At 38.2% G+C, this 17,036-nt stretch overlaps 1 protein-coding gene across 4 annotated transcripts in view; it reads left to right on the top strand.

The window, feature by feature from the left end:
• Positions 1 to 17,036, top strand: part of MACROD2 (mono-ADP ribosylhydrolase 2) — a 1,283,788-nt gene that overhangs the window by 789,070 nt on the left and 477,682 nt on the right. For all 4 annotated transcript variants that reach the window (XM_034764159.1, XM_034764162.1, XM_034764161.1 and 1 more), the window contains one exon: positions 6,769 to 6,890. In XM_034764159.1, the coding sequence (XP_034620050.1) occupies positions 6,769 to 6,890 (122 nt within the window). The remainder of the gene's footprint in view (positions 1 to 6,768; positions 6,891 to 17,036) is intronic.

Below are 17,036 nucleotides of genomic sequence, written 5' to 3' on the forward strand. Positions count from 1 at the left end.
TATGAGGAGTAAATAACATTTCCTTATTTACTTTTCTTTAAAAACAAAAATAGCCATGTTTGTTTGGCAAGACTTGATCTGTGTAAACCTAGCTACTTATTGCTCCCCATATGCTGTTATTTTGCAGAACTTTAGTGATTTTTCTCCTTAGTTGTATTTCAGTATTTTGTCAGGGATGGAATTGTGACTAACCAAACTAATGGGGCCATGGTCAAGATACCCACTGCAGAATTATTTTTGGGAGGGGTCTGGGATTCTGTTCTTACAAGGCAACCAGTGGCATATGAAAACAGAGTGAAACATCCTGACCTGAGTCAACACTTAGGGTTGAAGCAAGAAACTCTTCCTGGATGTATATAAATAAAATAGTCCAGTCTGGGCTTAACCTCATGCATTCTTTTTTTGATTGCCTGCATCAGCATGTTCATGGAGGATTTAGCCGTTGTGCATTATATATATACCCTAATATATAATGAGATAGTGTATACATAGACAATGTATGCTTGTATGTATTAATGTTATTGGCAAAGTGTAGCAATAAAATCTTCAACTCCCTGTTCATCTGCTGACCATACAACATATTGAGACATTATTATTTACACTGCTAATAAAGTCCTGCTGTATCATATGTTTGTGATAATGATGTGCTTGGAATAGCAATTAAACAACAAAAGTCATTTTCTTACAGCTTAACACAAATTTAGAACCGTGTTGACAGACATGACAGGTCATTGCATTAGTCAATAGGACCACCTGTTCCTGGTTTCTATAAATTAACATAAAAGAACTATTTAATCACATTTAAGGGAACCTATTTACATTAAGTGCCTAGGGATATGTTAATGTGATGTTAACGATGCACAGTGAAAAATCACAAAAAGTCAAGAAGTGCAAATTCAAAGGTTCCAAGAAAAACATTAACTTGGTTTAGCCCCATGTTTTGGATGTGCTTAGTATTTGCATTTTGCAACATAGTGATTAAAAGGATAAAGTATATATTTAACCAGAAAAACAAAAGTAGAAATTCTTCCAATTGGAAAAAAGGAACACAGTAACTAACTCAGGTTTTGGGCTAAAGCCATCCTGTGGTTTATCAATACATTATAAGTGTAACTCATTTTCACATTTGAGTTTCAGCTTTTGGGAAGCTGTACCTTCAAATACATATTGGATCAGTATTAAAAAAGACTTAGAAAAGCTGTGGGAGAGAAGAGAGTCTATTTTCCTTTATGTTTGTTTCATGTTCATTTTGTTTGCCTGTTGCTTGATATATTGTTATGAGTTAAATATGTCTGATGGTACCCTCTAATTCTAGTATCTGTAAATGTGTAATGGCCTTGGAGGGAGAGCAGTTTTACTGATCTATAACTTCTATCCATTCTGTTCTTGAGGCTTGCCTCTTTCAAGAAACAAATATTGAGAAAATGACCAGAGGTGCCTTTTCTTTTTTCTTTAACATTGTTAAAATCGAACACAAAAACATAGAAACTTTATTTGCAAAGTTCCTACTCAGGGCATTGTTATAATCATATTTTATAAAGAAAGGTTTCCTAATGGAAATACTGACACAAGCCTGTCGCTTCCAGCACAGGCAAATTATGAACCAGCTATGTTGTTTGTTTTAGTTAGGGAGTAACAGTTCTGTTTATTATATTGTCTAAAGTGCACACTCAAAATAGTGTTTCTGTGAATTCAAGGATAAAACCATCTTACCTGTTTGGATCCCAGTTGTCATCCTACTTGTCATCTGACAAAGACTAAATGCCTGCTTCACATTTCAGTTTTTTTAAATTGTTTAGAAGGGCACTGCTGTAGTTACTATATAGCAGCTGTGACAATCAACAGAAATTATCCAGTCTGTCCAATCCTGTTCATATAACTAGAAGAAATTACTGTGATTAAAAGGAGAAGAATGGTAGTTGTCTTTTTGTGTGCTTCTCATTGTGTATTTATAGTAGTTAGGAAGGCAAGTTGTATGAAGTCTTCCAAGTTTGATTCATACTGGATTCATGAAGTTTCCTAACAGCTATCATGCTGCTATATTTATATTCATTTGGGTTCTCTTCAATGTGTGCATTCATCAACCAAAAAAATGCTAGAAGCAAAATTCAGTTCAAACCAGGCAAGTTTTGTGAAGTTCTAAGAGCCTGTGTGATTCTGCGTCTTGGTGCCACAAGCAGAGTGGATGGTAGCCACCTCAGAAAATTCTCTTTTGTAGGTTGAAGTTAGGGAATGAAAGATTGAGAGGCTTAAAAATGCTGCAAATGCAAAACTGTGTTGGAGGATATATGAAGAAGAGAAAGATGGAAAGATTCAAAGAGAGATTGGGTGTTTATATGGATAACAAGAATATACAGTTATAACAGTTAATGCAAACAAAGTTTTGGAAGGGGATAAAAAGTCTCATGCTTCAGCATTTAAGCAGGTCTCTATTATGGGTTAGGATGAGACCTTCCCAGGAGTAAATTATCCCACACATGTCTACTGTGACATTCTTGCATCTTCCTCTGAGTCATCTGTTGCTAGCCAGTTTTGAAGACAGGATGCTAGCTTAGACGGACTTCAGGTCTGATACAGTCTGGCTATCCCTATGTTCCTTTGTAGAAGGCAACTGATGTTGGTGGAACTTGAGAAGATCAAGTTCATTTATATGTATTACATCAATTTTCCTTTGATTTGACATGTCCTCCAATGTACTACGTACATGTATTGCCACAGGAAGGGGGATTTCGGCAAACGTATAGATGCTATGATTTCCACAGCAGCCACAACTTGGGCCAGAAATTCTAAGAATGCAAACACTTGGAAATGCATGGAAGCCATTCATGTGTGGTGTAGAGGTATTACTTGACTAGCTGCAGTGTGAGATGAGAACTGTCTGATTACTGTAGACAGCATGATATGGAAAGGAGGTCAAGGTATAGCACAGGACAATGTACAAGAGAGAGGGTCATCCCTGATAAATGCTGCCATGGTGGATTGTGGGGGAGTATCCACAACACACAAAAAAGGATGTAGCTACCGGTCATCTTTACTCATCCTGGTGTTGTTACTACATGTAGAAATGGGATTTGAAAAGTAAACGTGCTCACTATATGCAACTTTTAAACAAAATTTAGAAATATTTTTAATGATACATTTTAGTTTATAGATTTCTAAGTAATTTTACTTTATTTTTTTCAGAGAGCCCTCTGGTTTAAGAACTTTATATCTGATAGTGTAGAACCTTGTTACTATGTCAATGAATTCAGAAGCATCTTACCTACTGCAATCCCTGGCTCTACTCTCTCTAATGTGTTGTTTCTTTAGACAAAATTAGTTGGTTTTTTTTTAAATTGCATAGTGTTTTGATTGAATCTTTCCTTATGTGAAAGGTCTGCTAATCCCTTGGTAATTAACACTTTCATAGGTCACTAAAGTTTAGAGGAATGTGCTTATTTTTTAAAAAAGAGGTCTTTAAGAAAAGATCCCAGAGATTTAATGAAAAAGAATTATGCACATCACATTCTACCTGTCAATGATCTTGATGGTAAAACTTGAATTTTAAATTTTCTCCCCATTGTTGGGCTTCTAAGGAATGGCAATGATTGTTAGAAATTGTTCTACAACATTTACAGAAACTCTCAACTACAGATTGAGTATTTGTGGAGCTATTTTATTTACGGTGCAAGTAGTAAGCAGCTTGTAACAGAAATAATATACAGTTCAGTATATTTTTCTCATTTTTGCTTTAACTCAAATGCACTAGTACTTTAAAATATAACTTTACAGTTGTTTTCATTTCAGTTAATCTCCTGGATACCAATTATGTGCATTTCTTGCATTATTGTTTAAATCTTTGTGTCCAGGTACAATAACTGCAGATGATAACTTGTAATGTTGCAATAGTGGTACAGAATCATGAGGCCATTAATAATCATAGAATCAAAGGGTTAGAAGGGACTGCAAGGGTCATCTAGTCTAACTCCCTGCCAAGATTCAGTAAAGACGCTTCCACAACCTCCTGAGGCATCTGTTCCATTGTCCTACTGATCTTACAGTTAAAAAGTTTTTCCTGAGTTTTAATCTAAGTCTGCTTGCTGTAGTTTGAACCCATTGCCCCTTGTCCTGCCCTGTCTGGCAAGAGAGAACAACTTTTCTCCATCTTTTTTATGTCAGCCTTTCAAGTATCTGAAGACTGCTATCATATCCCCTCTTAATCTCCTCTTTTTGAAACTAAACATGCCCAGTTCCTTCAGCCTTTGCTCGTATGGCTTGCATTCCATCCCTTTGATCATCTTTGTCACTCACTTCTGGATCCTTTCCAGTTTCTCTACATCCTTTCTATACATTGGTGACCAAAATTGGACACAGTACTCCAGCTGAAGCCTAACAAGCACCTATGACTTGCATGTTATACCTCTGTTAATGCAACCTAAAATTGCATTTACTTTTTTTGCAACAGCCTAACATCGCTGATTCATGCTGAGGGTGTGATCCACCACAACTCCCAGATCCTTCTCAGCAGTACTGCTGCCAAGCCAGTTTTCCTCTAATCTGTATTTGTGCATTTGGTTTTTCTTCCCTAAGTGTAGCACCTTAAATTTGTCTTTGTTGAATTTCATTTTGTTGTCTATAGCCCTGTTCTCCAATCTATCAAGATCCCTAAATTTTAGCTCTATCCTCCAGAGTATTTGCAACCCCCACTCCCAGCTTTGTGTCATCTGAAAACTTGATCAGTCTGCTCGCTATACCTACATCCAGGTAATTAATAAAGATGTTAAACAACACCGGACCCAGAACAGATCCCTGAGGAACCCCACTTTAGACCTCCCTCCAATCCATTAATAGTTACTCTTTGTTTGTGATTGTTTAACCAGTTATGTATCCACTTAATGGTAGTTGTGTTGAGCCCACATTTCTCCAGCTTACTTAATAGAATGGTATGTGGGAATGTGTCAAAAGGCTTGCTGAAGTCCAGGTATATTATGTCCACCTCATTTCCCCTATCCATCAAATCTGTTACTCTGTCAAAAAAGGAAATCAAACTGGTTTGGCATGACTGGAACTTCTTGGTCAATCCATGTTGGCTGATAGTGATTACCCCTTCATCATCCAGGTGCTCGCAAATTGAATGTTTTATACATTGCTCTAGTAGCTTCTCAGATATTGAAGACAGGCTGACTGGTCTATAGTTCCCCAGTTCCACATTTTCCCCCTTTTTGAAGATGGGCACTACATTAGCCCTTCTCCAGTCTTACTGGATCTCTCCTGTCCTCCATGAGTTTGTAAATATTATTTCCAGTAGCTAATTCCTTCAGTACCCTCGGGTGAATAGCATCTGGTCCCGCTGAGTTGAATTCATTCAAATTGGTCAGAAGATCTCTGATGTGTTCTTTACTTCTCCCGATCTGCATCCCTTCCCCTTTATTATCTGTGGTAACTTTGCTAGTCATCTGGTCACATGAGAAGACTGAAGCAAAGTAGGGATTGAATAGCTCTGCTCTCCTATTGTCTTCCATTACCACCTCCATTGAGCAGCGGACTCACACCATTCTTGATCTTTCTTTTTTGTCTGACATATTTGAAGAACCCCTTCCTGTTGTCTCTATCATTTTTTGCCAGCTGTAACTCATTCTTTGCCTTGGCTTTCCTGATTTTGTTCCCTACATGCTCGTGCTATTCTAATGTATAGTTCCTTGGTGACATGCCCCTCCTTCAATTTCCTGTATGTATCCCTTTTTAGTTTTTAGATATCTAAAAAGCTCTTTGTGCAGCCACATTGGCCTCCTGCGGCTCTTCTTATCTTTACTATGCATCGCAGTAGCTTGATGTTGAGTCTCTAGTATTACATCTTTTAAGAACTTCCAGTCCCCTTCGACTCCTTTTCTTCCTAACTGGTCTTTTCATGGGACCTTGCCTACTATTTCTCTGAGTTGGTTGAAATCACATTTCTGAAGTCCAGCATCCTTGTTTTGCTGTTCTCAAGTCCTCCTTTTCATAGGATCTTGAATTCAATCTGATCATGATCACTTCCTCCCAAGTTCCTGACCACCTTCACTTTTGCAACTAATTCATCCCCATGGATCAAAAACAGATCCAAAATGGATGACCTGCTGGGTGTTTCCTCAACTTTCTGAATCACAAATCTATCCCCTACGCATGCTAAGAATTTGCAGGATGTATTACGTTTTGCTGCAATAGTGTTCTAACAGATATCAGGGAAGTTAAAATCCACTATTAATACTAGCTCATGGGTGTTAAACTAATCTTGTTACCTGCTTGTAGATAGAATGACTCATTCACTTCCTCTTCCTGATTTGGTGGTCTATAATAGACCCCCACCATAACATCGCTACTATTCTTTTCTCTTATTATCCTCATTCAGAGTCTCAGTACGTCTGTTACTCCGTTCCCGTTGAACTTCGGAGCAAGTGTATACATTCTTGATGTAAAGCACAACACCTCTGTTTTTCCCATAGCTATCCTTTCGGAACATGCGATATCCCTCAGTGCTGGTACTCCTATCATGGCAGTTGTCCCACCAAGTCGCTGTGATGAAGTCATAATTTTCTTCATATAGCATGACTTCCAGTTCATCCTGCTTGTTCCCCATACTCCCTGAATTTGTATACAGGTATTGAAGATATTTGCCAGACTGCCCTGTTGCTTTTTTTCTTTTTAATGCAGTTGCGATTTCTAGACCCTTCTCCAGAAATTAGCCCCGTTCCCAATCATTACCTAAATTAGGAGTAAAGTGAATATATATTTTTTTCATTTTTTTTGCAGATGTCATTCATACTGTGGGACCAATAGCAAGAGGCCATATCAGTGATACTCATAAAGAAGACCTGGCAAGTTGTTATAAATCATCCCTGAAACTGGCAAAAGAAAACAATATCAGATCAATTGTAAGTACTTCATAAAGATGTATTATTTCTTTATGTGGGGTATTTTTCCTCAGGTTTTAGCAGCATTCTAGGAATAATAAAAATCTTTAAGATCATGCATGTCATATGTGGTATTCAAGAACAAGAAATTGAGAGTTGTTGATGCAGCACGACTGGAAGAGAAAGGAATAAGGATAGCCTGGGGGTGGCACAAAAGCTGGGCTGGTAAAGCAGTTGTATCTAACACACTACTGTTCCACTAAGAACTGACAGGAAGAGAACGGCTCCAATGGTTAATTTTACATGTTATGATCCTCCTAAAAAACTTAGCAGGAGGCCGTTGGTCAAATAGTTGACTCTGCAGAATATAACCTCAGTAATTACTGAGGGGGAGATGATTGTGGTCTAGTGACTTATTCTGTAAATTAATTTTTTTCTTAAAAATAGAGATGAAAAGAGATGGTCAAATAACATAATTTATAACATCACCCCACCAGAATCCATCACCATAAATGTATAATTTATGATCTGTAAAAGAATTGCTTTATTATGTTTCATTTAATAAGCATGGTTCCTTGATCTTATGAAATACATCTCATGCTTTGTATTTCAAAGGGCCAGATTTTCAAAGTTAGAAAGGTGCATTTATATTCATATGTTTGGATGTGCCTATCATATTTGCATATATTTGATGAGTTTGCATACTCAGGCATTTGTATGCGCTAGTTACAGTCTTCAATAGCTAAGAGCATGTCTTCACTACCCGCCGGATCGGCGGGAAGCAATCGATCTATTGGGGATCGACTCATCACGTCTAGTGAAGACGTGATAAAATCGATCCCCGATGGCTCTGCCATCGACTCGGGAAATCCACCGCGGCAAGAGGCGGAAGCGGAGTTGACGGCGGCGCGGCAGCGGTCGACTCACCACCGTCCTCACAGCCAGGTAAGTCGACCTAAAATATGCAACTTCAGCTACGCTATTCACGTAGCTGAAGTTGCGTATCTTAGGTTGACCCCCCCTCCCCCGTAGTGTAGACCTAGCTTTAGTGTGCATAGACTACATTTATGTGCATACATCAGGTATGCACGTGCGTAAGTGAGACGTGCAAATGTATATGCACAACTGTGCAAGCTTTACTTGGAATATGTACCCACCAATTATATCGGTTAGGTAAATATGTCTAAATGGAGGTTAGTATTTCTAATGCGTGAACTTAGGAAATTCTCAGTCGTATATTGGCCAGATTCTCAGCTGATGGAAATCATAACTCTACTGAAGTCATTAGCTGTGACTGGCCTTTATCTGTCTTTATTTTTATTCCTGCTCCAGTTGCTGAAGCTCATTTTACATCTTAACTAAACGATTTATGGAATGGAGGCTCTAAAAATACATTTTTGATTGAATAAACAACAAGAAAGTGAGATTATTAAAACAGGAGTTGGGGAGACAAGGGGTAGATATCATAGTCTGGAGAAAGTCAGATCGAAGTTAATCAAAATGATGTAAAGAAGGAAGAAAATATTGTTCCATTAACTGTTTCAGATAAAACAGTGTATTGACTTCGTAAAACTATTTGTAACAAGTAAGCAGCTGAAATCTAGTCTGGTTTGAAAATATCCTTGGTGATCAATGCCAGCTGTTCCTAAATTTCTGTTAATGACTTCTGATTTTAAAATAAAACCAACATTTATTTAAGAAATTTTGATGAGGACTGTTCCTCATGGGGTAGAATTTTAGAAAGATTTAAAACATATTCTCATGTTAAATTTGAATTTACTGTAGATATTTCATTTTTGAATTGTAAGTGTAGTATTCAGTTTCTTTTTGCAATCATCAAATTTCATCCAAAAAGGGAAGTGGATTGACACAATGTTTAGTGTGACATGGGCAATGTGGCTGTAATAATTGCATGGCAACATCCCGGCATTGTGCTGTTTATATCCCGTTAAACAAACATACTTTATAGCCCAGTCTACTTGGGCAAAGAAGGTGTTTTTCAATCAAGTTAGATCAATTAAATTAGCTCAGTTTAGTTGAACCTTCAAGCCTGCATAAAACCTGTGTAGACGTAATATGACATCTTTAGATAGTTTGAGCTGATTATTGTTGTAGCCTAGGCTTCAAATTAAGATACACCAACTCAATCTAAAATATGTGAATCTGTGTTTAGACAAGTGTCCATGAGGTAGATGGGGGTTAAGGCGAATTAAGCTAATACAATTGAGTTAACTCAGTTGGCAAATGTACCTTTTTGCCCAGGTAGTCATACTCTCTGGAGCTGCAGCAGGCAAAATACTACCCACTGATTCTTTTCTGGATACAGAGCTATGCTGCTGTGCATGTTGGCTTGTTTTAATTCCTAATGGAGTCCTTTTCATACGTTACAACATTCCATCAGATGAATCCAACTTTGGCTTTATATAGCCGTCACTAAAGAGATAAATGACAACCAGTTAGGTTGGGTTCCTTTATTTAAACTTCGTGTTTGTTTAGTTTGGAAAGGAGAAGACTGAGAGGGGACATGATAGCAGTTTTCAGGTATCTAAAAGGGTGTCATAAGGAGGAGGGAGAAAACTTGTTCACCGTAGCCTCTAAGGATAGAACAAGAAGCAATGGGCTTAAACTGCAGCAAGGGAGGTTTAGGTTGGACATTAGGAAAAAGTTCCTAACTGTCAGGGTGGTTAAACACTGGAATAAATTGCCTAGGGAGGTTGTGGAATCTCCATCTCTGGAGATATTTAAGAGTAGGTTAGATAAATGTCTATCAGGGATGGTCTAGACAGTACTTGGTCCTGCCATGAGGGCAGGGGACTGGACTTGATGACCTCTCGAGGTCCCTTCCAGTCCTAGAATCTATGAATCTATATACAATAGAATTGAAAATATTCTCTCTCTAGTCATTTTTGCTCTTTCTATTTATTTTAAAAATCCATGAGAACGAATATTCAAAGAAAATATCCCCTTTGTTCCTTCTGTGAGGCTGGCAGTGAGATCTTCTTTTTGCTGCAGTGGCAATGTTCCTCCTGGCTCCAGCCCCTTATTCTAGTACAGTCAGACCAGTGAGAACAGGCTTGAGAATCAGATGAAACTAGTGAGATACTTTGGGTAAGAAAGGACAAAATGAAAATAGCAAAGGAGGAACTGCACCAGCAGTAAGCCCCCAAGCCAGGGCCAGTGTGAAAATGACTCTTTGAGTAGCTGTTGGGGGAATTGCATAAAAATTCTTGACTCTAGATGTTAATTAGGTCCTAAACATAGAATAATAATGATACTATTGAGTTATACACAGGATAGCCTTGTGTTTAGAAAGTAAAGAATATGACTGAAGGAGAAGCTATCCTGGATTTACATCATATCACAAGGAACTGATTGTGTATGTGGGCACAATAAGGAAGTGCAGTGCTATTAACTACTGTAACCCACACCTCCTGGGTGTGGTGTTCTGTCCCATCTAGTGGCACCGAGACCACTTAGAGAGAGTTGAATGAGTCTGCTTTACAGCCTTAGCTAAGAGCCATATGGCTTTTAGCTCATGCAATAGAGGCTCATACACTAAGTTCCCGAGGCCCCAGGTTCGATCTTGCCCACCGATGACCAGGGTCTGTTGGTGTTACAAGAGGGGGCTTGTCCGGGATTTCAACTGTGAAGTCTCTGAAGCTCAGGACGCGCTTCCTGAACTAGGGGAAGTATGTAACCCACACACCTCCTGGGGCTGGTGTTCTGTCCCATCTAATGGCACCGAGACCACTTAGAGAGAGTTAAATGAGTCTGCTTTACAGCCTTAGCTAAGAGCCATATGGTTTTTAGCTCATGCAGTAGAGGCTCATGCACTAAGCTCCAGAGGTTCCAGGTTTGATCCCGCCTGCGGACGACTGGGGTCTGTCGGTACTAGGGTGACCAGATGTCCCGATTTTATAGGGACAGTCCCGATTTTGGGGTCTTTTTCTTATATAGGGTCCTATTACCCCCCCCCACCCCCACCCCCTGTCCTTATTTTTCACTCTTGCAGTCAGATCACCCTAGTTGGTACACTAGCACTAGATGAATCGTAAATATTTTTGTTGTCTGGCAATTTCCAAAAATTCTTTTCAGGTTGATCTAAAACCACATTTTTCAACATTTTCTGCTAATTGAAAAGTTGGAAAAAATTTCCAGTTGGATCAACACAAAATGAAATTCTCTCTTTTTGTGGCCGCAATGACTATTCCACAGTTTTTCCCTGTTCTAGTAATAATTATAAACTACTTGAGTTAAATGGACTAAATACAGAGCTCCCAGAACACAGCAGTGCAAATGGATGTGGGGACATCTGAGATGCCCATCATGCTTACAGGCATTAGGAAGCTTAGTAAGTATGGTAGAAGTTTTAAAATCCATGGGGAAGATCCTGAGCCAATGTAAAGGGTCACAGGTCCATTGACTTCAGGAAACCTATGACAGTTACATCAACTGAATGGAAGAAGTCTGGAGCAACCAAATATATAATTCAGTAATTAAATAGCAGCAGACCACAGCTTTTTTGAAGAGAAAAATAGAAGGAGTAAGAAATAGCCAAAGGGACTTCACAAGACACAGCTTGGAAATCTGAAGGAAAAAACACTCAAATAGTTGTAGAGGAAAGGGAGGGAAGCAAACAAAAAGAACTTCAGCCAGTTAAAGCTTGCAGCTGAAAAAGTAAGGGCAACAGTAGTACACAATATGAACAGAATGCTAATGGTCATTAAAGGGATGAGGGGAATCAGGACTGTCACCGATATATGTGGAGTTGGGAGAAGAGAAAGGAGAAAAAAAGGTGCTGCATTCACAAATGAGGAAGAAGAGGAAATCAGCTTGTTTGAAATGACTGAGTTGCTTTGTAAAATTGTTCTTTAATAAAAATGATAAAGGCAATTGGGAAGTAACAAAAATGTTCAGTTGGCTGCGGATTAAAAGCTAATAAAGGAATACTTGGAAATATGGTTACATACAAATAAGCAGTCTAAACGATAGGGAGTCGGGCATATTAAAGGGATTAGCTAATGAATACATTGAACCACCAGTAGTTAGTTTTGAAACGTCAAAAAGAAGCCAGAAGGCACCAGAAGATAGATCAGGGCCCCATTGTGCCTAGTCACTGTGCAAACACCTGACAAAGAATTGAAATTTATCTCAAAGATCTTACAATCTAAGACGGGAAAATAAAATGAATGTATTACTTAACATTTAAAAGGAAAAGCTGGCAATCCTAGAAATTAGCTCTGAATATCTTACTTGAATAAATATTGCTATTGGTGGTGTGGTTGTGAACAGTGTCATATGGGCTTGAAATTGGCTGAAGCACCATCAACGAAGAATAATGATACATGGCAATTTATCAAGTGGGAGAGAGAAATGCATTGAGGTGACTCAGGGTGCAGTAGTAAGCACAGTTTAATTTAACATCTTTATTAATGATTTTTGAAGAATGGGTAAACAACTCAATTAAATTTTCTGATGATAATAAATTAGAAGGTGTTGGAAACATTAGTCAGGGACAGAGATATAATGCAAATAGATCTAGAGAAGCTACAGGGTAATGCCTGATCCAACTCCCACGTGGTCACTGGCTGTTTTAGCTTTGGCTTTAATGGAAGACGGATCAGAACCATAGCCTGGAACTAAAATGTCATTGAACATAGAAAAAGTCCAAGCTATCACATCTGGAGAAAATAATCCAGTTCACAGATACTGAGTCAAACAGAGAGGTAATAGCAAAAAGGACTTAGATAATGACCCTCAAATTGGAGATGGACTTTCATTAACATATAATACCTTCCTCCCGCGCTGCATAAAAAAGCCAATTAATTGTTATGCTGCTGATAGAGAGGCATCACATAACAGAGTGGTGATAGGCTCTGTTTATAAGTAGGCTTGGCACAATTCAATGTTTATTTTTTAGAATATTGATGGAAAATATCAATGTTTATTTTAAGCATATTTTTCAATTTTTATCGACTGACATTTTCTGAGTTGTGGGAAATTATGGGAGGGCAGACAGTTTTTTAATGGCGGATGTTAACATTCAAAAAGTTACAGCTTTATAACTGTTAAAACACAATCTGTCCACATCACAAGTCAAAATATACAAAGTAAATGTCCTTAAATCAAACTCTACGTTCTCAAGTAGCATTTTTCTTACTTTGCCTGTCTGTAAATTTCTATTGTTACCAAAAGCAATATTTCTGAGTGTATGATGAAATTGACATCTACAAACAAAAATCTAAACCCTCCAAGTCTATTTATAATGCAGTGATGAGAATGATGCATAGATTCTGGACAGCTCAGTATAAAAAAAAAACATCCTGCAGAAAAGCAACAGGCAGTGGTTAAGAATTTGGAGATATAGATTTATGAGAAAAGATTAAAAATCCCAATGTGAATATGGTAAAATGACAGTTTGGTGGTGGTGGTATTTATTTGTATTGCGCTAGTGCCTAAGGCTTCAGTTATAGATCAGGGCCCCATTGTGCCAAGTCACTGTGCAAACACCTGACAAAGAATTGAAATTTATCTCAAAGATCTTACAATCTAAGACGTGATACAACAAATGGATGCAAAAAACTCGCCAAGAGGAGCACAAGGAAACAATGAGATGGCGCTGATTAACACAATAAGCAATAGTCCCCACGCACCAGCTGCCTAACCAACGTCAAGAATTTTGTAGGCATTATGGTAGAAGAGAGTTATAAGAAGGATTTGTTAACTATCAATAAGTAAACAGGGTGTCAACAATAAGGTGGAAGAGGAGTTATTTAGGGTGATCCAAAGAGGTTTTTTTTTTTTAAGAGTAAATATATAAAAGTGAGCAAAGACAGTTTGTTAAACATAAAAACCAAATTCTCAATGATGTTATAAATTATCCTATGAAATCAATCTCCTAAATATTGTAATCCCAATTACTGAGTCAACTGAAACTAAGCTTGACTAAGCACTGCAGAATAGACAATAGGTAACAATTCTGCATTAAAATGGGAAATGGACAAAATATCCTAATTAGGTCTCTTCCATTTCAAATATCTATATTTTCCTAATAGACAGCATTATAGGCCAAATTAATTGCTGGCATATTAGGCAAATTAGTGGGAGTTGCAGCTGCTTACTCTAGGGATTAATTTGGTCCATTGCGTTTAACATACTTCTGAAATTATTTAATGGAAGTGTATTAACATTGCCAGAGGGCACTAGTTCTGTTTTAATTTAAGAATGGGTGGAGGGTGTTTTGAAACCATGTTGACAGACTGAAACTTCTTAGTCCATCAAGGATTTCCTCACCATATACTTCACTCAGCCCTACTTGTGGTTGACATGCTCTCAAACTTAAGTGTCAGTTAAAGCCTGAGAGGTAGTTAAACAGACGCTTTCAAAACTTCACAGAAAATAAAAAAGGGCTGCTGAATTAGTGTGGCTTGGAAATGAAACAAAGGGATTATCTTAAATTCACAATGAAAACAAAGAGTAAAGTTGTTATTGATTTTTCAACTGCAAGGCGGAGGCCTCTTCCATGACTGTTATGAAAATGAAAAAGTTGTATGCAGGAAAATAACTCAGCTCAAACAAACAACCATTTCTCAGGTTTTTATTCAGCAATGAAATTCTCAGCATGGCATCTTAAAGACAGAGGTAACTCGTAAAGCAACAGCAAAGAAGATTCCTTGAGACCACACACTCTGATCTCTAACTCAAGGGAGAATTACAGCCGGTGTGTGGGATTTAAAGGGAATCAACAAAGAATGTGGGTTTGAGAGATACCTAAATGGCTGTCTCTACAGCCACCAAAAACTGCAGTAAAAGAAATCAAAGGATATGGTTTAAATCACAAAATCTGCAACTAAAAATCAAATCTCTGGGCAGCTTGGGGAAGTGTTTGTGTTGGTTCATGAACATGAACAGACTGGATTTCTTTTCTGTATTGATTATATGAGTTAGTGTCCTTTTGGTGTATTTAGTTCTAGTCAATTTCCCTCATATTGGGGAACTAAAGCAGAGTTTCCAAAGGAAAAAAAATAGCATATATTCAAACGTTCTAACTATATACAGAGGAGATGTTAACTAAGCATATTGTTTATTATGTACACAGTTCATATTGCTAGTTTATGTACACATGGTTTATTTTTTTAAATAAAACATTACTTTATATTTAATTACTTAAATGTTCTTTACCCCTAAGTACCCAAATCAACTGATCTAAAGGGACTAGCTGCCCACGTCATTTTGTAAATATTTGTCATTGATAAATATGATTTGTATGTATTCTATTCATGATCATCTAACCTGATTTCTAGTTAAACATAATCTGATACTGGTTCTAAACAGCAAAAAAAAGTCTTAAGAAATGTATACAATACTTTATAGTATCTTATAACTCGGAAATGTGCATGTGCCATCCCCGGTCATCTGTTGCCTGGTTTTATAAGTAAAGTTAGAAAATACCCTTTGTTTATGTGCTTACCCTGTGTATATGTTTGCATTCCTTGAAGAGTATGTTCTGTAACCACGATACCTGACAGAGTGTAGTGTGAATGAGTGAGGTAGTTAGGCTCAATTCTTTGCTTGAGCAGAGAGAGATGATGAGCTGCTCCTGTGACTGAATCTTCCTTTGCAGTGCTAGGCTGAAACTTTTAATATCAATTCTGACTCCACAGTAATCTCACGTCCCCCTCTTCTTAATTATAAACCACATGAAAACTGGGCTTTTAATGGAAATGTTGACAGGTCCTTAAAATAGTGGCATCACCAGGAATTGCTGTAGCAAATGATTTTGCAATATTACATTTGACTATCTTGTTTCTTCCTGGTGTAGATTTACATTTTAAGGAATAGTTAAGTGAATCTTATTTTCTTACACATATTTCACATGAGCGTTGCCATAGCAATGAGCCACAAGTCTTCAGAGTCCTAAAGGCTGGCTTTATTCTACGTCCTGGCGTTTGGACACAAGTTCACGTCAATCAATCATACAACTTGTTTGAAAGAAACTTTCTAAGGCGCATAGCCTCCAACTCCTTAATTTGTTTCTCCAAGTCATTTATCTAACATGTGACAGATATTCTGACTGATCTTACATTGCCAGGCTTTTGCCATTCTGCAGATGTGTAGGGCTTTTTATAACCTCAGGAACATTTTTCCCCCTCTCAAATATTATCCAGGTTTGAGCTTGAATCCGGGTTAGGCTTGAGCCTGAATTGGAACCGGCAGCTTATACTGCAGTGTAGACATACCCTTGGAGACTGAAGATGGCTCATTTATTAAGTGAAATATCTCATTGTGAGCGCATGAAACCAGTGCTCTGGGATCTGCATTGGCTGGCTACGTGTTGGTCTCCCGGTGGAGTTTAAGGTATAGGTTATGACCTCTAAGGGCCTAAATGGCCTGGGACTGACCTGTGTGAGAGATCACCCCGTCTCTGTGCCCTACTGCCACAGCTACAGTCTGCAGGGCACTTAAACTGGATCTCCCTCATTATATATGAGAGAGGGCAGCTGGCCAGGCATCCTCTGTGAGAGCTCTGTGTCTCTGGAACTTGTTCTTCCACTTGTTCCAAAATAGCCCCTAATTGGTAACTGTCCAGGCAAGCTGTAAGAGTTATCTGTTTGATAAGGCTAAGGGTATGTTTCTGTAACCCAGCGCCCAGGAGTGGGGCCTGAGTAGCAGGGCCTGAATCTGGGACCTTGGGCTCATAAAGCATGAGCTTCTACTGCTTGAGCTAAAGACAGAGGTGTGTTGTAGCAGACCCCTGAACCTCTGTATGTAGCCCCACTGAGTTAAAGGTTACACTTGCCACAATGGTGAAGGGGTGGAAAGGTGCAGAACTGGGAAGACTTGTTAAAGAAAAAATTCTGCTATTATGTGTATGTGATGGGTTCAAACTGTGATGATCGCACTGTCAGCCTGTGAGAACCCTCTGCTTGAAAGGTTGGTTTTTCCTAGGAACAGATTCTACTGCCTTGATAATTGGGGAACTGTCTTGTTAAGAAAGACAAAGCAATAATTAATCAATTAGTGAACCAAGCAGCTATTTATACATGACAGCTCATAAAGAGTAGGTGAAGTGGAAAGCGAAGAAAGTTTACAAGCTAGGGTGTAGAGTATAATGATATTTGGGTATGGTTGAAAATTGATGGTAGAGTCTGTATTTTCTTTGATGTA

Source organism: Trachemys scripta, chromosome 3 (genome assembly GCF_013100865.1).
Source record: "Trachemys scripta elegans isolate TJP31775 chromosome 3, CAS_Tse_1.0, whole genome shotgun sequence".
NCBI classification, from domain to species: domain Eukaryota; kingdom Metazoa; phylum Chordata; order Testudines; family Emydidae; genus Trachemys; species Trachemys scripta.